We start from the raw sequence: 22,994 nt of genomic DNA on the forward strand, positions 1-22,994 counted from the left end.
AGTCACATTATTTCTTCTGAAATAGAAGACTTATAACTCCGCCTTTCAAATACCTCATTGAATCTCCTGTGTTTCTGTGTGAAATTTTACGCTAGTCAAAATGACAAAATTTTATATTCCACCTGGTTGGTTTTCGGGTGATCTTTTAAGCCACTAAAAAGAACGAAAAGTTTTGGAGTCATTAGAAATTCTAAACTGGGTTCTGTACCGATGAATCAAAACATATTCCTTTTATTCCAATTACTTAGTTTTGAAAATGTTGCAGTTCATGCAAAGGGAATACCGTTAAGAGTTTTTGAAAGTTATTTTTATAAAGCAAGGCACAGCCGTTTGACCCAGTGGTGTCAAATTGGGGGAGAAATAATTGCCATCGCTTCTCCGAGGCTTTTTCTGCTCCCTTGGATTTTAAAAGCGACTTTTATTTAGTATTCTCACTGAAAATGTCTTTTATTGGGTGTTTTCATTGAATAACAACGAAACTTTCCCCCTAGGTGTTTAGAAAAATATACTACATCGCTTACCCCAACATTTCCCTGAATTGTCGCCACTACGGGACCTATATTTGTTTTATTTTTAGTGCGAATCACGATCACGGCTGCCGAAAGCGGTATTCAGGCAAAATGCATTTTGGGGCATTGGGCCTTCTGCGCAGAAAGACGTGCATTTTTAACGTGCCTTTGGTTTTATATAGCCTCTATTTTTAATTTACTAATGATCGACAAAAAGGAAAAAATAAAAATACAAAACAAAAATACCACAGAATTGAGATATAAGACGTAGTTTCTGGGCATACAATAAATAATATCAAGCATTAAAATCAGTGCAATTTCAACTAAGAAGCATGTTAAAAGCTCAACTACGAGCAAACCATCTTCCTTGCCCAGAAACAGAAAAGATGGAACAGGTAGGGCATTTATGCACACTATACGTTTACGATACGCTAATATCCAACAGGAAAGCATGCCAATAGAAGCTATGAGCTGTTTGAACTCGTAGGAACACCTTGAACTGTTCTAATGCGATGAATATAAAAGCTACATAACTAGAAGTTACCAAATGAGTTCGGAACAGCATTAAAGGGGCAAGTAATCTTGGTGAAAATTATAACTTGGAATACAGCATACATGCGAACCTTATTGCAAAGTCTTCAGGCCCCTCTATAGCTCCTCTCTAAGCCCTTATCTTCATAACCCTAGCATTTACAACTTTTGAAAAAAAAATAGAGACAAGTACTGTAACACATTCAAGGTATAACTTCGTTTAATTATCAGTCCGACTTTATATACATATGACAAATGAATACACAATTATATCAGAATCACATGATAGGGTCGAAAGCAAAATTTTTGAACGCAGAGACAGCTCAGTGTCTTCAAGGTAAAATGCCTATCATTGAATTGGTATACAGTTGAATAGATCAAGTTGTTGGAAAGAGGAAAGAAAAGATCTTCATAACCTAGGTAAAAGTACAGTTCTACAGTTCTGGGGTAAAAAGTATGCTTTAGTTTCATTGGTTTACACATGTTACTTATTTTCATAATCTATCACATTATTCCTTTAGAAAGGGATTTAATATGCCCCGCCTTTTTAAAACCTGATTGATTCTCCTGTGTTTCTGTGGGAAATTGTACACCAGTCAAAATAACAAAAAGTTAAGTCCCACCTGATTGGTCCTTCAATGAGATTTCAAGCCAGTAAAAAGGACGATAAGTTTGAGCCACTAAAATTGCTACAAGCAGTCTTTCTGTTTCTCAGTAGTTGGTATCAATTAAGAGCATCCCCTGCTTAATTAAACCCTTGCTTTTTTAATTGCTATTCTATCACCCTTGTAACGTTCATGATAGAGGTTTTAGTTATTAAAATTAGCCTTTACCCTGGAAAAATTTTGAGGAATCGCAGAGAAGGGAATCAATCATAACTTAAACATCTGAAAATACTGTCGTTGTTGAGCATATATTGAAACAGTTTATTGAAACAGTCTGTTTTTTTTTCGTCATGGTATTCCTCAAACACACGTTCTGCCATTGCTTCTTTGATTCCAAGAAAGCTATACTTATTAACAATGTAAGTAAATGCTTCTTTGTCAATTGAGTCAATATGAAGAATATAACCGATTTCATAATAGCCCATAATCATTTTCATTGTGGCAAGGTCGACATAAACCGCAGCAACGGTGTTGGTTCGTTTTTCAAGCATGTCAGAAATAAACATGCTACTGAATACTTCACTTACTGCTGTTAACAGAATGTTCTTAGCCATTACGTCCCCATCACTACACTGAATTGTAATCATTGGACTCTCCTCAATTTTCAAGTTTTCAGAAGGTCAAAGCACCTAAAAGAGGAACTGTAAATAAAAGTTTTGGAAATGACCATCAGCACTATATCCAAATGTTTGCTGATTTTGCTGTTTGTAATAGTTGTTACAGTCATATCTCTGTTGTTTCATAATGCCCTAAAAAGTATGTGAAACCCGAACAAATAATCGTGATCTTATCGATATTACCTACAGCTAGATGAGAGGGTCAGTCAAACTGGAATCAGCCGTGAAAATCCAAACTTTTCTGAATGTTTTGGAATTAAAATGCTCTTATTATGGTGTTTAGTTCAGAAGAGAGATAAATTGCACTATTTACGCTTTTGGTGTGCTACCGATTGATTTTGTCTCTGTTATTTCTTTTGGATAATTAATTAATACTACTACTATTACCTGCATCTGACTTGAGTGGGCTAATCGCATACAAGCTTCCCCTTTGGGTGTGTGGGTCACATCCCCCCCCACAGAAAATATTTGGTTGTTGTTTGCTTTTTGCTCATAGAGCTCACTGAGATAGTCTAGTCAAAAACAAAAAAAACAAAAAAACATACCATTTGATTCATAAATGATCTGTAAATATTTATATCGTAATTACACTTATAAAGAGCTTTATAAACATATGCAGTACTCTCAACTTTCTACGAACGATTCTTCTATAGGCCGGGAAGTGGCCGAATTAATAAAAAAATTACCTGAAGAAAGTATACTGCGTTGAATCTGAGATAACGTCTGGAACATCATGAAAGTATATATATATATATATATATATATATATATATATATATATATATATATATATATATATATATATATATATATATATATATATATATATATATATATATATATATATATATATATATATATATATATATATATATATATATATACATATATATATATATATATATATATATATATATATAAATAAGTTGTCTGTGTGTGTGTGTGTCTGTCGAGTGACGTCATGTTTGTGTGTCGACTGACGCCATGTTTCTGACTGACGAAATTACAGACCGGGACATCGGGACACAAATGACGACCGGGACACCGCCACATAAGGAATATAAATGACGACCGGGACACTCAAAGAAAAAGCGACCGGGACACAAGGAATGTTCGATTAGCAATCACCATCAACAAAGCACCGGGACAGATATGACGACCAGGACACAGGGATTATAAATGACGACCAGGACATAAGTAAAAAAACTAAAAAAAACTAAATAAAAGGTAAAAACTACAAAAAAATTAAAAGAAAAAAAACTAATAAAAAAACTAAAAAAGCTAAAAAACTAATAAAAATAAAAAAGAAAAAATAGATAAAAAGGAAAAAAAAGGAAAAGTAAAGGAGAAAAACAAAACTAAAAAAATAAAAAGAAAAAAAAGAAAAAAGAAAAAACTAAAAAAAAACTAAAAACAAGTAAAAACCAAACAAAAATAAAATAAAAAGAAAAAAGGGGAAAAATACAAAAATTTATTTCATCATATACCATTTCAAAAACGAATGTATATACAGACCAGGACACCGGGATACAAATGACGACCGGGACAGAGGGAATATAAATGACGACCGGGACACAGGGACACAACTACAACGGGGACACCGGGGGGCACAGGGGGATATATAAATGACGACGGGGACACAGGGAATGACCTATTAGCAATCACCATCAACAAAGCTCAAGGGCAATCATCAGAATCATGAGGTATAACTAAAAAAACTAGAAAAAGGTAAAAAAATAAAAACTAAAAAAAAGACCAATTCAAAAACGAATGTACATACAGACCGGGACACCGGGACACAAATGACGACCGGGACACAAGGAATATAAGTGACGCCCGGGACACTCAAAGAGAAATCACAGACTGGGACACCAGGACACAGGGAATATAAATGACGACCAGGACACAGGGACATAACTACAACGGGGACGCCGGGGGGCATAGGGGGAAATATAAATGACGACGGCGACACAGGGAATGGTCGATTAGCAATCACCATCAACAAAGCTCAAGGGCAATCATTAGAATCATGAGGTATAGATCAGAATACGGATTGTTTTCCCATGGACCATTATATGTTGCATGTTCAAGAGTCGGTAAACCTTACAATCTATTTATATGCACAGACAATGGGACAGCAAAGAATGTTGTATATTCGCAAGTTTTACGTAGTTAAAAACATATATATATATATATATATATATATATATATATATATATATATATATATATATATATATATATATATCTATATTCACAGGTGGGACAAAGGGACACAACTACAATGGCGCGTAACTAATATGGTGCGTAACGACTTACGCGCGCGGGGGGGCTTGGGGGGCATAAAGTGCCCCCACCAACTAGGTGGGGCTATATATATATATAGTAATATAACAACAGCTAGTTATAGTATAACAACTAGTATATGTTATAGTAATATAACATATATAACAGCTAGTATATATATATATATATATATATATATATATATATATATATATATATATATATATATATATATATATATATATATATATATATATATATATATATACATACTATCTTTATAACGAGCAATAATTTTACATTTATTTATTACTGTATTTTTTTCTCGGAAATGGCTCCATAATTTTTCGGAAAAATAAGCATCTTGGAGTATTCTGGCCTAAAAAGCGATTTAAATAGGTCAGAAATTGGAGAAATTTCGTTAAGAGCCTTAATTTGGAAAAAAAAACTATTTATATGACTGAAGTCATTTTTATATTCATCAATATTGCAATGACGTTGCCACACTTGTGTTGAAAAATTGAAGATTTTCAGTTATGGAGAAGTACAATAAACTGCTTAAAGAGAACAAGAGCTAAGAGCTCATGTGGCACTTGTGACAAGGTCGAAAGAGCCAAGAGCTCATGTGGCATGAGCTCTAGCAAAATTCTTAGAATCAATAGATTAATTTAAAAGGAAAATTAGAGGCTTAATGCTGGTCGGGATTTATAATAAGAGCTGAGACATGAGGTCCTTCCCAATATAAAAAATCATTAAGATCTGATCACCCACTCGTAAGTTAAAGATACCACATTTTTTTTAATTTTTCCTCTCCCTTAAGCCCCCTCTTCCCTTTAGAGTAGAAAATGACTTTATCAAGTCAATTTGTGCAGGTCCCTGACATGCCTACCAATTTTCATCGTCCTAGCACGTCTAGAAGCACCAAATTCACCAGAGCACTGCCCCCCCTAACTCCCCCAGAGACAGTGGATCCAGCCCGGTTACGTCAATCAAGTATCTACGACATAAAGTAACAACGATAGTTGTTCATACAAGGATAGTTGTTCATACAAGGATAGTTGCTCATAGAAAGATGGCTGTTCATACAAGTATAGTTGTTTCCACATTGTGTTCACTTGTGTTTGTGCACTTCAACACTTAATCAGGCCTGAATTTAGAAGCTGGATTATAATATGCTACAGTTTGTTGTTTACCTTTTTTTGTAAATTCTCCAAATTAAAATGTAACTAAGCATCGAGGTATTTGAGTCTTATAGTCACAAGAAAAAAAGGATTAACACTTATAAACAATGACGTACGTCAAAAATTATCTCCTATATTGTTAGTCAAATTATACAACTGAATTACATTTAACAAATTTAGAAATTAAATCTCAATGGGCAGAGGGAGGGCGACTGATGACTAATTGTCAAAGGAGTGATCGGCGAGACTTGAGGAAATTGATTTGTAATGTGAGGTGGAAGAGCACAAGATATGGGCTATGCATGCATTGAGCGTGTCTGAGACTGCACCATCGTCTGGATACTATTCCTTGATGGTGTTCCTCTTTGCATCATCTGATAGGATGGCTGTACAATTGGTGTTTAATTTTGAGCATTTCCGCCACCTATAAATATCAATTATTATGGAAACTCATTTTCCAACAAATGTCTCCAAAAAATTATATATTTATTAAAAACCCGGAATAACAAAAAGACAGAGACAAGTATATGTCAAATCCTTCATTTACAGAAGACAAAAGAAAAGCAAGAATAATAAAATTTCACCGTTGTTTTGAGAGGGCCTTTTTTAATTAAGTGTTTACTTTGTTTCAATTTGTCCTTAGGAATTTCATTGGAAATTATATTTACTGTTTATTTACTTTTATGAAATGAGGACAGTCGAGCGAAGGTCTTGACGGAAAAGTCTGCAGATTCATCCTTCCTTTCTTCACTGGCTGTAATTATCCCCGTTTTTTCTTCTTCGAAAGTTTTTTTCCATTTTGTCAAGAATAGATGGAGTGGTCTTAGAGATTATTTATCATTGTAATACTAACATCAATAGACTAGAGCCATCACAGTAGAGTGGATTCCACACAGAAATTGCGATACTATGTCCTTCAGGATGAGGGTTCTATTCCCGATGCTGGCAATCTCAATTCCTCGTGTGTGGCTAGGTAGACCCAGCTTTCTAGGATGTGGAGGGAATGGAACTTTAAGGCTTGGGCGTCGATACACTTGGGTCTACTCCACCGCAAGTTACACAAAATAACGTCAATAAGCGATACATACAGTAATTCCCTTGCCACAAACAATCAGATTTACACAACCAACTCTACTGTTCCTTTCTTTTTTTTTGGTATCCATACAAATAAAAAAGCCTTCAAATGTCATTTTATAATGAATAAATCATGTGACTGTACACAAATATATAGACAGACAATTAAATATATGACTAACAGAATATATTTGATGACAACTTGAATTTAATTATAGTTCTAGTTTTAGGTAGCAGCAGGCCAGAATGGGTGGCCACAGGATTGGTAAGTGGTGAACATCAACACAAAACGTAACTCTTAACTAGATAATCAACTAACTTAACAATTAATGTTGTGAATACATCATGCCACACCGATTGGCAATACAAGGTGGTAGGTGACAAAAATCGAATCCACCAAATCTGAATCTTGGAGATAATTAATTACATAATTGATTTTGTGGCAAAGAATACCACTTGACTTCAATTTTATAATAATTCTAGCTTGATGCAGAATTAGGTCACCTGGGTGGCCACAGGAGGTGGTAAGTGGTAAACATCAGCACCTCCACATGTAAGTTTTAAATAATTAATTAATTTAACAAGTAACTTTGTGACTATTGGAAGAAACTTGTTAGCAGCCTGGCTTCAATGTAACTATGGTTCTAGTTAAATGCCGCATCAGGCCACACCGGTTGGCCATAAGAAGTGGTAAAAATCCAAACCACCAAATTTAAGTCTTGAAGATAATTAAATACATATTGGAGTTCATGACAAAGGAATAGATATGCAGACAACTTAATTTCAATTTAACTTTGGTTCTAGTTTAATATAGCATCAGGCCACTATGGGTAGCCGTAGAATCTGGCAGTTGGAAGGCATCAAAACATCTAAATGGAAGTCTTGGATGTAAACATTAATATTGACACGCCAGTCACTGCTTTCATATATATATATATATATATATATATATATATATATATATATATATATATATATATATATATATATATATATATATATATATATATATATATATATATATATATATATATATAAACTTCTTAGACCAAACTTCCTATTTATTAATACTCAAAACAAAATGAAAATATATTAATAGGTAAGCCCCTTAATTAAGACGGAGAATACCAGTTTTAATTAAAAGGTTTACCCGTTAATATTTGTGTTTCATTTCATTTTAATTAGTTTTTAGAAATAAATGCTTCGCTGTAAAGTTTACAATTAACAATTCAATTTAATGATTTATTCACGATTTTAAATTATCTGCTGCTCATAAAAAGGACGCCCACACATGATCTATATCGAATAGAAATAAAGGGATTTCCCCGATAAAAATGCCCAACATTAAATGTTATGCCCTGTGGCGTTCTTTCATTTTTTTTTTATATTAGACTGAGACTAACACATGATAAGCGAAGATTGCACATAAAAATGAGAAATATGAAGAATGAGACATGAGAATGGAGGATAAGAAGAGTGAGAAATATGAAATGGGACATGCGAAGGAAGAGTTAAAATAAAAAGAATAAGCAGAAAAGAAATAGAAATGTATCATAACCTTGATTAGGACCAGCAAAAACAATTGAAAACTTTTCAAAAGCTCGGGTCTTCCAGGTTCATCCACAGCTCCCTCAGTCCCATCATTTAGTTGAATAGCATCGGAAGAGATCAAAGCCAGAGTCTGAATCAGCTGTTGATTCACCTGTTCATCTCCAGGGCTTGACAATTGTTTCTGAGAACCTTCCCCAATTCGTTGATTAAGCAGAATGGTCTTCTCTCTGGGATGAGTTGTAACAGCTGTTGTAAGTGGAAGTTTGAAGCAGTACTGGAAAAATTAAGAAATTAATTAATAGAACCTAAATTTGCCATTAAGATACTGACAGCATTACAGATATTTGTGATATAAGATATAAGACAGATATAAGTTACAGATATTAAAAAGTTGTTGAGGCATTATTGAAGATACTAAATGAATAATTACTCGAACCTAAATTTACCAGTAAGATACAGAAAGTTGCTGAAGTTGAAGTTGAGGCACTAAGAAAATATCAAATTAATTACTAAAACCTAAATTTGTAGGTAAAATAATGAAAGTTGAATAAGTTTCAAGTTGAAGTTAAGGCAGTACTGGAAATATTAAAAGATCCTTTACTAGAACCAAAATTCACCAGTAAGAAACATAAAGTTGAAATTTACAGGGACTTGAAAGTAAAATTAAAAATTGACCCAATACTGAAAATACTAAATGATACATTACTAGAATCTCATTATGATAATAAATTAAAGAGACAAAAATTTATGGATGGGACCAACCGATAAATTTTCAATATAATAGATAATATATTTTATTGATAATCTATAAATAGCAATCTATTTTGTTGTAGCATGTGTGGCCTTTCCTTTTGCATAAGATGCAGAACATATCTTTAGTGTACATATTGCCCTTCGTGGATGTGTGATCAGAAGCACCACAACGACCACATATAGGCGTCAATACGAAATTAGCCGCTGAGAGACCAACTCCATGGCATGAATAAAATCTTTTTGGGAGAAATTTGAATTCTTCAGCAGGCAGCTTTTCATAACGATTCGGACTGAGACTGCGAGAAAGTCTTCAAGATCCTTACTGGTCCCAAAATACAGCTTGAACACTTTGGATCGCTCAAAGCTACCGATTTCTATTGCTTTTAATGCACTTGGAACAAGGAATTCTATATTAGCATGGGTCATACTAGGCGGAACCTGTTTCAAAACAGCAATAAACATTTTCTCTTTGAGCATGGCACAGACCTCAGGCTTACTAACTTTCATTTTCTCAACGATCTTTTCACCAGAAGCATTGGACTTGACGAACAATTTCCAGTCCTGTCTTACCTTTCTTAGCTCACTTATTTCGGCTGAGTTGGGGCAGACGCTATCCAAAAACTGCTTGCGAGCAACGGGATTATCGAGAGACTTTGTATTTTAAGAACAAAGGCATGGTATGGCTGGGGATTGACTGTTACAGGATTGTCAGAGCCTGGGAAACTACTCGCCGAAGGGCATCAGAGGCTCTGTGCTTTAGCCGTAGTCACAAAGTTCTTAAATTCTAGACATAAATCATTTACCTTGCAGGTTAACGTAGCGCTTGCCTCGCCAGGAATAGTAGGAACTTCGTCTGGTTCATATATAAAGAACTTCGGCAGGGCCACTGAATTGTTATCAAAGTAGTCAAGAGCTTCAAAATGTCTGCAAATGTATCAGCAACTTTTAGCCTTTCGGTTGGCCGAGTAGCATAATTCGCCTCAGACCAAATCGTTTTCTTCGCTTCGTTCACCAAATCGTCAGCGAAAAAATCGCAACCAGTTTTGATAATATCGGCATTTGTATTTTTCTTTTGATTTCACCAGCACGGCAGAATTTAGTATAGCGTTATGTACTAATCTATTCGGCTGCATACCATGAAATGTAACCAGTTCAGTAGCATATGGGCGGGGCCACAAAACGTGACGACGGAGGTAATCCAAAGATTGTTGGCCGGCGAGAGTTCACTAGAAAGCACAAGTCGCTACCTGTAGGACATGTTAATAATAATCGAAAAATATCTATTTCAAGTGCACGCACTGAGCGCTGAATGAATACTCAAGTTACTGAAATCACCCAGGAACAAGGGAAGCGTAAGGACCCCCTCACCTATTCCCCGCAATTTACGGGTAACTGAATACCAGCGGGTACAGTACGGCGCTTCTGGGGGGTTCCTTCCCCTCTTCTGCTTGTTCTGAGAAAAAATCAGCACCTTAGTGAATGGGAAAAAGATGGCACTAGATAACTTTGGTAATTTTTCCTACTCTGTTTTTGATATACATCAACGATTTATTTAAAGCGGTAAAGAACGCGATTCCTTCTTTGTGTTGTGCTCTTTGTCACGAAAAGGAAAATAGGGTGGCATCTTCTGATATTCTGCCATCCCCTCATGAAGATTTAGTTGTCTTCGCTGACGACAGTAATATCCTATGTGCTGAAGACACGGAACAAGCTTTGGATGTTAAACTTCACATGCTTAAGGAGCAGTCTTACCACTGGTTTGATACTAACCGACTTGCGTTAAATATCGCTAAAAAACACTTTCTCAATATTTTCTAGAATTGGCAAGGTATGCCCGTCCTTAACAACTATATCTACCTCGAAAGGACCTTTGTCTCGACCTAACGTAAGATACGTGCGTTTCCTTGGAGTTTTGTTGAATGATAATCTTTCTTTTAGAAACAAGATTAAGATGGTCCAAGCAAAAATATCACGTAATCTTGGGATTATTCAGAAACTTAAACACATTTTTCCTGGATCTATTCTTCGGACCCTGTATTTTTCACTCATTCAGCCATATTTAACTTACTGCAACTCGATTTGGATGTCTACTTTCCAGTCTCTGCTTCATCCGATTAAAGAAATTCATCAAAAGGCTCGCCAGTTAGTTAACAAATTCAATAAAGGACATCGAAAAGTGCTTTTGAATACTTATGCACTCTATGTCGTCTCTTGCTTTTCAATGATTTTCAAGTATCTTCATGGTGAACTGCCTCGCTGTTTCAATTTTTTCTTTCCCGATTTAATTAATTCAAGGAGCTCTCATAATCTATGCAATAAAGACCACCTACTATTACCTCAAACTAAGTTTGTCAGATCAGATGTAGCATGTAGTAAAGTATGGAACAGTCTTCCTGATAATGTTCGTAGCATTCCTTCGTTTGGTGCCTTTAAAACCCAGCTAAAATATTTTTGGTTGATAAACATAATGGGGAATAAATTTGAGAAAAAAATTATTTTTGAATTGGTTTGATTTAATATTGTTATATGTTTAATAATAAGATGAATGATGAGGGTAGGGCGACATCCTAGAGGCTAGGCTTGAGCACGTTTATTTATTTATTTTCAATTGTTCTGATTTAGTGATGGTGGGAGATGGTGTGGACTTGGATTTGAATTTTGAGGAAGAAGTGGTAAGTAAAAATAACACAAAATTATTTGATTGGATTTCTTGTTATTTTTTTTAGATGACTCTTTATTTGGTATTTATTTTTGTTTTAACCCCTATGTGACGGGCCACGGAGCCTTGTAGAGTTAGAGAGTTATTGTTGTCCATATATTTTGATGTTAATAAACTGAAGTGAACTGATGAAAATACCCAGAGAGAAAGATTTATTCTAGGGACTAGAGAAAATCTCTCAAATATTATGATTTTGATCATACTAAATCAAATATAATCATATAATAAAATATAATACAATCAAATATAATCAATATAATCATATTTCAAATATGATCTTACTAAATTAGTATGATTTTGATTAAATACCTGTTTTGGCATCTTCAGGCAATTGGCTTTAGTTGAACTGATATTTTATAGATCAAAAATAGCTACTTTGCCCTTTGCAATAGTACTTGTGATTGCTTCTTTCCCGGGAATCATGGGAGTAAAAAAAAACTTGATAATTGGATTAGAAAAGAGAGCCAAAATAAGTTCTTTCTTTCACTAGCCTAATCTCTTTCCATTTGTAGTAAAATTTACGTACTTATTCTGTATTGTTTTGTAGCGTACTGGAACCATGGTTTTAGTAAATATAATTAGAGTTTATAAGAGTTTAGGCCACCATAGCATAGAATCTCCAAAACTATGTTCAAGCTACGGACTCAACTTTGAAATAGAAATCTTAAGAAGTTGACTTTGCCCTTAATTGTTCTGATTAATTAGATTATTTCTGATTATTTCTTAGTATCTCCAGAATACTTCTTTTTTTTCAATCTATTTAATTTTTGGTGATGTGATAACTAGTGATTCCCCACCCCATTTTTCCAACTGACTACCAAATCCTCAAAAATCTTCATTACCTGTGAGCTTTGTCACTTTCCTCGTATCGACCACAAATTAAATGATTTTTTCCCGAAATAAAAATCTTAAAGCAGAATTTCAAAAGTCTTAATTATTGAGGCCATAACTTAAAGAAAAGAAATAGATGGAATAATGTCTATCATTGAAATTCTTGAAAAATTTAAAGATATTGAAAATACTACAAATGCACTTTTTTTGGTAAAAATTCATGGTTTTTGTATCACACACTGAGAAATTAGCTGTTTTTTCTATATATCGATCTTCATAATAGTTGAAAGATTCTGAAAATAAAACTTTCAGAATTTTTCGATAATTCAAAATTTCAACTGCTAACCAAGATTTAAATATGCTAGACAGAAGCAAAACTTCAGCAGAAAAACAAAATTTACACAGTTTAAATGCTACTAATTCAAAAAGAAATTCAGTACAAAAAATATGGTCTTAAGCTTAATATTGCTGATCAGCAATAATCATCTAGATACAACGTAACAGATCCAAATCCAAAAAGATTTTCATATGCAAAATGGGTACAAAAATAATTGATAATAGAAATTGTAGGTGAAATTGAGCATAGAAACAACGTAAAAATGACTCTTAAACTGCAAGAAAGAAGAAAAAGACTTCAAGATTAGAACAGACAGGTTAGAGCTCAGGAATCCGAAATCAGCCTGAAAATTATCCTGCCGTGGACTATGTCAAGTAATATTAAGGCAGAACTTGTATAAAAATAAAATTGTATAAAAATTGCAACAAAAATAAAAAGCAAAATAAAAAACTCTCAATCCTCCCAGCGAAAAGGAATGAGCATTTTTGAAGTCATCATATTAGGAAAGCTTAGAAAACAAAATCAAATCAAAGCAGATACTCATGGGTGAGTCACAAAGAGTAACAGAGATTTTATTGGGCATAAAGATATAATACCCTTTTTTTATTAACCAAATTTCATATTCAATTGGCTTATGCTTACTGCACACTGCTCTTTTTAAGTTAGTTTAATAAAAACAAAACATCAAAACTACAAAATGATTATAACCGTTAGATTTTATTTGAAATTTTGCATCCCTAGAATATGGACTGGGGCCAGAGTCCTCCCCCCACCCAGCCACCTGTTAAATGGATTAATGCCAACTTGAAAAACAAATTTCGTGCATAGCCTAGGCTCTACAATGCCTTTACCTTAGGATATTCTTACCCCCCCTTTTTTTACAGCAGTGTCATAATCTATTTGCATCAATCTTTTTGCAACTTGCAGGATTTGAAGGTTAAGAGACAGATTTGCAACTTGTCATGGTCTATAGAAAAAAAACAAACAAGAAAAAAAAACAATGCCATCTAATGTTACACAGCAAAATTATAAAAGTGCACAAATACCCTAAATTGAAATTTTAATTATATATATACTTATGCATGTTAATTAGTTAAAAAATTAGTTAATTCTTTTTGAACATGCACTTTTGGTCATTCGTTGAAAGTTATAATCGTCGTCATGGCACAATTGTGCAAATATACGCGTATTGAATGCATTGCTTCTTATTTTGTTGTCTGCAGTAATCACAGAAAAGTAATTTGTGCGTTCTATCGGTCAAAATTTTTGCTACTAGATATTGTCAATGGATGATAAATTGAATTAATACTACCTTTTATACGAGTAAATGTTGCTGAGCTTCTTATGAAATAGAAAAGCAAAAGTCACCAATGTTTAAGGATTTATATGTGGAATTTTCTGCTTCACATTCGATTGAAAAATCAATTTGTATGTTGCATATTTAGAACAAAATGGAATATTGATAGATCTGTAATTATTGATGCTGCATTGATCAGTACAAGGATGTTCAATACCATGTCTACAGAATATCATGCCATGATTTTACTCGAATGGAAGACGGGTCCTTCCCTCCTCACCAAGTTCAAATATACACTTCTATATTTGATTTTAGGACTGCTGCGTCCTAAAATCCATCCTCTAGAATTTGGATCGGTGATTTTTATGCATGATAATGTGTAATATGATGATAACTCAGAATAAGACAAGATAAAATTTATTAATATAAAAAATATCATTAACATCAGAACACTAAACACCAAATACTGCTACAAATTTTGTTACCTGTTGATAGCTGAAATTCGACTTTGTCATCGACCGAATTTCATTTTTGAAATTTGTTTTAAAATTTTTTTTTTTGGTACTTGTCTGTTCTAGCGCCAATGTAGAAAGAAGCTAAGTAGAACCGGTTTCTTTGCTAGTTTCTTTCAGCTTAGGGGGATACAAGACAAAGACAAGTGACAGAATAGACTCACTGTTGTTTCATTCACTGTTTTTTTTCAAAATTACTAAGAAGAAATAAGTATTTTCACTTAAAGGTAACAAAGCCTATGGTTATCATAGGCAGCGTCAATAGTACTGCCTAAGTAAAGAGCAATGTGGGCACAGTAGTACAATTTTGAGATAGCCATTTTATTGAACGTGATTTAAAGGTCCTGAAATTATGTCTTTGATAATGACCCACCCCCCCGCAGGCCTTAGGACAAGGGTTGTAAGTTATGCCCTGGGAAACATAAGGTATATATAACAAGGGTGATCGTATAAACTTAGGAGGGGGCTCATTGTATTCATAATCAGAGCTTATAGGGGCATTTTTCAGATTCAGAGTGATCGGAGGGTGGATACCCCTCCACGCACTTCATATTTTCCCGAAATGCATGTGATAGAAATTTTGAGATGGACATTTGTTGCCGTAGAAATATAAGAAAAACCTCATTTGATCGGGAATTGAAAGGGCTAGTGCCCTTTCTAATAGTTGAAAGTGATTGGAGGGCAATTAATCCCCCTCCACACCCACCCTTTCCCCAAACATATCTAATCAAAATTTTGAGATAGCTATTTTGTTCAACGTAATTGAAGAGTCCAGAAATTATGTCTTTGAGGATGAACCCCCCCCCCCACAGCCCTCAGGGCAGAGGTTGTAACTTATCCCTAGGGGCATAAAAAATTTACATAGATCTTATGTAACGTTATTATGTAACTTAAAAGTTTATGTTGATCTTATAAACTTCAATGAGGGCTGAATTTCTGGTGTCTTTTTAAGATTGAGACTGATCGAAGGGTGGAAACCATCCCCCACGCACATCAATTCCCAAAATACATTTTATCAAACTTAGAGATAGCTATTTTGTTCAGCGTACTTTAAAGGTCTGAAAATTATGTCTCCAAAATCGTCCATTGACTACGTTCTCAAGACCAGAACATAATTTCCACTTTATGCCTACTGAATAAAACAAGAGCTAAGAGTTCATATGGCACTTGTGACGAGGTGAGAAGAGCTAAGAGCCAAGAAATCAAATGGTATAAGCTCTAACAAAATTCTATGAATCAATAGATTGATTTAAAAAGGAAAACAAGAGGTTTAATGCCGGTCAGGATTTAAAATAAGAGCTCTGAGTCTCGATGTCCTTCTAAATATCAAGATTCATTAAGATCCGATCACCCACTCGTAAGTTATAAATACCTAGTTTTTTCTAATTTTCCCTCTCCCTTTAGCCCTCCAGATGGTCGAATCTGGGAAAACGACTTTGTCAAGTCAAATTGTGCAGCTCCCTGACACCCCTATCAATTTTCATCGTCCTAGCACGTCCAGAAGCACCAAACTCGCCAAATCACTGAACCCCTCCCCCCAAATCTCCCAAAGAGAGCGAATCCAGTACGATTCTGTCAATCACGTATCAAAGACATTTGTTAATTCTATCCACCAAGCTTCATCCCGATTCCTACACTCTAAGTGTTTTTCCAAGATTTCCCCCTCCAACTCCCCCAATGTCAAACGATCTGGTCGGGATTTGAAATAAGAGCTCTGAGACATGGATTCTTTCTAAAAATCAAATTACATTAAGATCCGATCATCTATTCGTAAGATAGAAATACCCCAATTTTAACGTTTTCCAAGAATTCCGGTTTCCCCCTCCAACTCCCCCCAACGTCAAAGGATCTGGTCGGAATTTAAAATAAGAACTTTAAAGCACAAGATCCTTCTAAAAATCAAATTTCACTAAGATCTGGCCACCCTTTGGTAAGTTACAAATACCTCAATTTTCAAAATTACCCCTCCCCCCCCCAATTCCACCAAAGAGAGCAGACCCGGCCCGGTTATGTCAGTCAAGTACCTTAGACTGGTTTTATTCTTCCCATCCAGTCCCCTCCCAATTACGCTTGATCCGGTTGAGATTTAAAGTAAAAGATCTGAGTTACGAGGTCCTTCGAATTATGAAGTTTCATGAAGATCCAATCACTCCTTCGTAAGTTAAAAATACGTCATTTTTTCTTATTTTTCATAATTACCCCCCCTCCCGCCAATAGATCGAATCCGTTCCAGTTATGTAAATCACGTATGTAAGACTTCTGCTTATTTTTCCCACCAAGTTTCATCCCGATCCCTCCAATCTAAGCGTTTTCCATGATTTTAGGTTCCCCCGCCACGAAATTCCCCCAACGTCACCAGATCCAGTCAGGATTTAAAATAAGAGCTTTGAGAAACGATATCCTTCTAAATATCAAATTTCATTGAGATCCGATAACCCGTTCGTAAGTTAAAAATACCTCATTTTTTCTATTTTTTCAGAATTAACCCCTGCTCCAACTACCCCAAAGAGAGCGGATCCGTTCCGGTTATGTCAATCATGTATCTAGGACTCGTGATTATTTTTTCCACCAGGTTTCATCCCGATCCCTCCACTCTAAGTGTTTTTCATGTTTTAGGTTTCCCCCTCCCAACTACCCCACCCCAATGTCACTAGATTTGGTCGGGTTTAAAATAAGAGCTCTGAGCCACGATATCCTTCTAAATATCAAATTTCATTGAGATCCGATTACCTGTTCGTAAGTTAAAACTACCTCATTTTTTCTAATTTTTCAGAAATAACCCCCCCCCCCCCAACTATCCCAAAGAGAGCAGATCCGTTCCGTTTATGTCAATCATGTATCTAGCGCTTGTGTTTATTTTTCCCACCAAGTTTCATCCCGATCCCTCCACTCTAAGTGTTTTCCAAGTTTAATATGTCTTTCATGATTGTCGAACAAGAGCAAAACAGGATTATCTTTGCTAGGTTTAACTTCTTTCTGGAAGTGCTACAATGAACAAACGAAATTTTCTCGAGGTCTTCCATCCACTGCGATGGGCTAAGCCAATGCATCCTGGTGGTTCATCTTGATACATTTTCTCAGGAGCCTTGACTCTTGGAAAAACAAACACTGATGGAATAGTCTGACCAGTTGCAGACACAAAGCACAGCATTGTGGTATTTTCCCCTCTTTCTGCCGACACGGTCTGTGCCACCTGTTTTGCCCCCTTTTTAGCAATCACCTTTGGAGCCTGAAAAACTGTGGGTACTCCTGTTTCGTCGCATTTCCAAATCCTACCAGGACGAAATTGTGAAGATTACGAAAGAAGGCACCAATTACAGTGGCATTGAAGACGGTAGCACAAGCCTGGCTTGTATTTTCCGGTTTTCTAATGGACAAAGTGGCATTACGCTTCATAAATACTTTAAACCAGTCAAATTCTGCTCATTCATTCAGCTCCCAACTTGGTGGGAATTTGAGCTTCAGAGTTGTTGCCCATTGGTAGGCTAACTTTCTCGTTGCATTTGGATTTAGTCCGTGTTTCAATATTGAGCAGTTTTCGAGGTATATAGCAAGATCTCTCGCTTGTTTGGGAGTAAAAACGAACTTGGAACTCTCCCGAGCACTATCATTATCATTGTTTGCACTTGGGCTACCCTTCTCAAGATCTTGCATTCTACTCTTGTAGCGTTTCACGGCATCCACAAGGGTATACTTCTTCAAAGAAAATTCTTCCGTGGCTGATCAGAAAGATGAATTCTCATTTAAGACTTGTCTCACAGCACGCTTCAATAATTCTGGATTTGGGGGGCCACCCCCTTTTCGAATATAGGTGCTAACCATCTGTAAAATCAAAATCCAAAATGTCAAGCACGGAGAGTGAAATGTCCCAAAGTTTTGTGAGCTGATTTTCTTTGAGAAAACATACTTCAAAAATAGTTCTTTGCCTGGGTGTCTGGATTGATGAATAATAGATTTTAATATATATTTTGTTGTGGGATTCTTGCGCTGGGGTGACCTCCTCTGTTAACTCGTATCTTGTATGTTTTTTTTTATGACGAGATGTTGTGTTTTTTCTATGCATTTATACTGTCCCAGCCTTACGAGCTCTGCTCTCTGTTGGGGCATAATATTGTTTTTGTTTTTTGAAAGTTGAATTTAATAAGTTGCTATTCCTAGTCTATAATAAAATTGAATTATTTGGTAATTTCCTAGCCCTAGCTACTTCCAATTCCAGACTCGGAGATACTTCCATGAGCAAGGGGTGAAACCGGACACCTCGAAATGTGTCCGGAGTCGCCCCCAAAAAACTGTCCGGAGTCACCCCTTATTGACGCCATTTTGAAAATTTACCTTTTTTTGGAAACCGCCAGACATTTCTTGATGAAAATTACGAGGAAAATACCGGAAACATACCTCTTATGATCCTTCTAACTTACGAACCTGTAGCTAAAATAGCTTGTAAAATATTTGACGAGGACTATAGGTGTCAAAATTTCCAGAGAGTATATAAAAACTTCTTTACCTCTTATCTCAGTTGTCTTTGGCATCAAATATTCAAAACTTCCGCCTAATGTGCGTTACATGAATGGCATCTAGCAGCGATTTTCTAAATGTATTAGTTCAAAGACTTTGGACGAGAGGTCCAACGGACGGTTTCGTCCCCGTATGGTTTCGCCCCCCTCTCCCCTAATGGTTATTGGAAATTTGTCATGGGGGAAGAAGATTTCTATAAAGGGGGTGCAGTATTTTCTAGTATTATTAAAAAAAAAAAAAATATGAAAAAGTTTTTTCAACTGGAAGTAAGGAGTAGCATTAAAACTTAAAACGAACATAAAATATTACGCATACAAGGGGTTCACCTCCTCCTAATACCTCACTCTGTACGCTAAAGTATTTTTAGTAATTTCAACTATTTATTCTACGGCCTTTGTGATTCAGGGGACAAAATTTAAGCTTTAGTGTAAAGAGCGAGGTATTGAAGAGTTGGCGAACCTTCTCATATACGCAATAAAAACATACGAATATAGTTTGTTACGTAAGCTATTTTGTAAGTTACGTATATCTTTTACTAATGAAAACGTTTTTATTTAAAAAAAATAAAAGTTCTAGTTGCCTTTTTAAGTACCAAAAAATGGAGGGCAATTGGGCCTCCTCCCCCTCCTTTTCTCACAAAATCATTCGATCAAAACTATGGGAAAGTCATTTAGCAAAATAAATAAATATGCAAATTTCGTTTTAATTATTCATCTGCGGAGAGCCGAAATCAAAACATGGATTAACTAAAAAACATTCAGAAATTAAAAAAAACAAGTTTTTTTAACTGAAAGTAAGGAGCGACATTATAACTTAAAATGAACAGAAATTACCCCCGTATATGAAAGGGGGTGTTCCCTCTTCAACGCCCTGCTCTTTACGCTAAAGTTTTTATTGTTTTAAATTAGAGTTGAGAGAAAGAGTCAAACTTTAGCGCAAAGATCAAGGCGTTGAAGAGGGAACACCCCCTTTCATATAGGGGGTAATTTCTGTTTGTTTTAAGTTATAATGTCGCTCCTGGGCCATGAAATGAATCAAGATCAAGAGGACGACCTGAGAAATGTAATTCATATTGGGGAAAATTAACAACCTATACCATCGAATTTGACAAGAGCAAACCATACAGCTAGGGTGATGGCCTTTGAAAAAATATCTGAAGTAGTGATAAACGAAAGCGAAGAATATAGAAATTTGCGGATAGAATACTTGCGAAAATTACAATTACAACGAGTCAAAACAAAAGTGAAGAACAAATAAATATACGATTGTTCACTGTAAAGCCCCCCATTTTCCCGAGGAAATAGTAGCAAACGAAGGTGATTCCTTTGAAGGCTGCTGCTTGTTTTGGTCAAAGGCTGCATTGCCACCTCTACAATTTAAAAATTAGTTGGTTTGGCTTTTTTAGGACGTCACTTGCTGTCTAAAAAATCCGAAACTTAAACTATATTTTGCTTTAAGATCATTCAATGTAAGCCAGGATCAAACCATCAATAGTCGTAATGTTTTCAGCTTCAAAGAAGATATACAGATTTGTCTCAAAATCAGTTTCATGACAAATTCAGATAAACCACTAAAGGTGATTTTGAACCTGCTTCATAAGGCCTATAAATGAAAATTACAGTCTTTTGGCTTAAACAGAAAGGAAAATCTGTTGACTTGTAAAACAAGGAAAGTGGCTGAAACCAGGATATAATGCGTCGACAGGATCTTCTATTTTTTCGCTGTTTCTTTCTCCCGAGATAGTTGGGCACTGGAACACCATAGAGAGCTTTTAATAATTCATTTTAAATGAAAGAGGCATTCCTAGTGCCTTTTATAATTAAAAAAAAACTAAAATAAAACCAATATTGTTACAAATTTCTGCATTTTCGTGTACAAACTGCTGAACTTAATCAAAAGATGCATTTTATGCAGTATTAATGTGATGTCTTATGTAGTATATGCCATGTATGGCTGACTGTAATTTCATAAATGTTGAAGATTTGTGTTCTACTTGGTATTTTTGTTTAGGTGCTTGAAAATGACCAATATGAATGTCAGAAAGAAGCGTTGTTTGCAGTAACTACTTTCCTGATCTTTGGTACGCTTGAGCAATGCATAGTGGTCTGCGAGGCAGGTGCCATTAAGCGAATCTGTGATCTTTTTGCGGTGGAAGATGAGGAAGTGTTGCCAGCACTTCTTGTTTGTCTCGAAAAGATTTTGAAGGTATGTTTTTCTTACTAGTAAAATATGTTTTCCTTACGAGATCTATGTTTTCCTTAAGGGATTTCCTTTAGAAATCTTCTTCCCCCATGACAAATTTCCAATAACCATTAGGGGAGAGGGGGGCGAAACCATACGGGGACGAAACCGTCCGTTGGACCTCTCGTCCAAAGTCTTTGAACTAATACATTTAGAAAATCGCTGCTAGATGCCATTCATGTAGCGCACATTAGGCGGAAGTTTTGAATATTTGATGCCAAAGACAACTGAGATAAGAGGTAAAGAAGTTTTTATATACTCTCTGGAAATTTTGACACCTATAGTCCTCGTCAAATATTTTACAAGCTATTTTAGCTACAGGTTCGTAAGTTAGAAGGATCATAAGAGGTATGTTTCCAGTATTTTCCTCGTAATTTTCATCAAGAAATGTCTGGCGGTTTCCAAAAAAAGGTAAATTTTCAAAATGGCGTCAATAAGGGGTGACTCCGGACAGTTTTTTGGGGGCGACTCCGGACACATTTCGAGGTGTCCGGTTTTACCCCTTGCTCATGGAAGTATCTCCGAGTCTGGAATTGGAAGTAGCTAGGGCTAGGAAATTACCAAATAATTCAATTTTATTATAGACTAGGAATAGGAACTTATTAAATTCAACTTTCAAAAAACAAAAACAATATTATGCCCCAACAGAGAGCAGAGCTCGTAAGGCTGGGACAGTATAAATGCATAGAAAAAACACAACATCTCGTCATAAAAAAAACATACAAGATACGAGTTAACAGAGGAGGTCACCCCAGCGCGAGAATCCCACAACAAAATATATATTAAAATCTATTATTCATCAATCCAGACACCCAGGCAAAGAACTATTTTTGAAGTATGTTTTCTCAAAGAAAATCAGCTCACAAAACTTTGGGACATTTCTCTCTCCGTGCTTGACATTTTGGATTTTGATTTTACAGATGGTTAGCACCTATATTCGAAAAGGGGGTGGCCCCCCAAATCCAGAATTATTGAAGCGTGCTGTGAGACAAGTCTTAAATGAGAATTCATCTTTCTGATCAGCCACGGAAGAATTTTCTTTGAAGAAGTCTACCCTTGTGGATGCCGTGAAACGCTACAAGAGCAGAATGCAAGATCTTGAGAAGAGTAGCCCAAGTGCAAACAATGATAATGATAGTGCTCGGGAGAGTTCCAAGTTCGTTTTTACTCCCAAACAAGTGAGAGATCTTGCTATATACCTCGAAAACTACTCAATATTGAAACACGGACTAAATCCAAATGCAACGAGAAAGTTAGCCTACCAATGGGCAACAACTCTGAAGCTCAAATTCCCACCAAGTTGGGAGCTGAATGAATGAGCAGAATTTGACTGGTTTAAAGTATTTATGAAGCGTAATGCCACTTTGTCCATTAG

General features: G+C 35.5%; 1 protein-coding gene across 1 annotated transcript in view; it reads right to left on the reverse strand.

Annotated features, from left to right (window-relative positions):
* Positions 1-1,242: 1,242 nt before the first annotated feature.
* Positions 1,243-22,994, reverse strand: part of LOC136043815 (uncharacterized) — a 63,518-nt gene continuing 41,766 nt past the window's right edge. Inside the window, exons 4-5 of the mRNA XM_065728738.1 lie at positions 8,422-8,688; positions 1,243-2,334 (exon numbers count right to left, since the gene is read on the reverse strand). Coding sequence (XP_065584810.1) covers positions 2,326-2,334; positions 8,422-8,688 — 276 coding nt within the window. The 3' untranslated portion in view covers positions 1,243-2,325. The remainder of the gene's footprint in view (positions 2,335-8,421; positions 8,689-22,994) is intronic.

The sequence above is a fragment of the Artemia franciscana genome, chromosome 2 (genome assembly GCF_032884065.1).
Source record: "Artemia franciscana chromosome 2, ASM3288406v1, whole genome shotgun sequence".
NCBI classification, from domain to species: Eukaryota; Metazoa; Arthropoda; class Branchiopoda; order Anostraca; family Artemiidae; genus Artemia; species Artemia franciscana.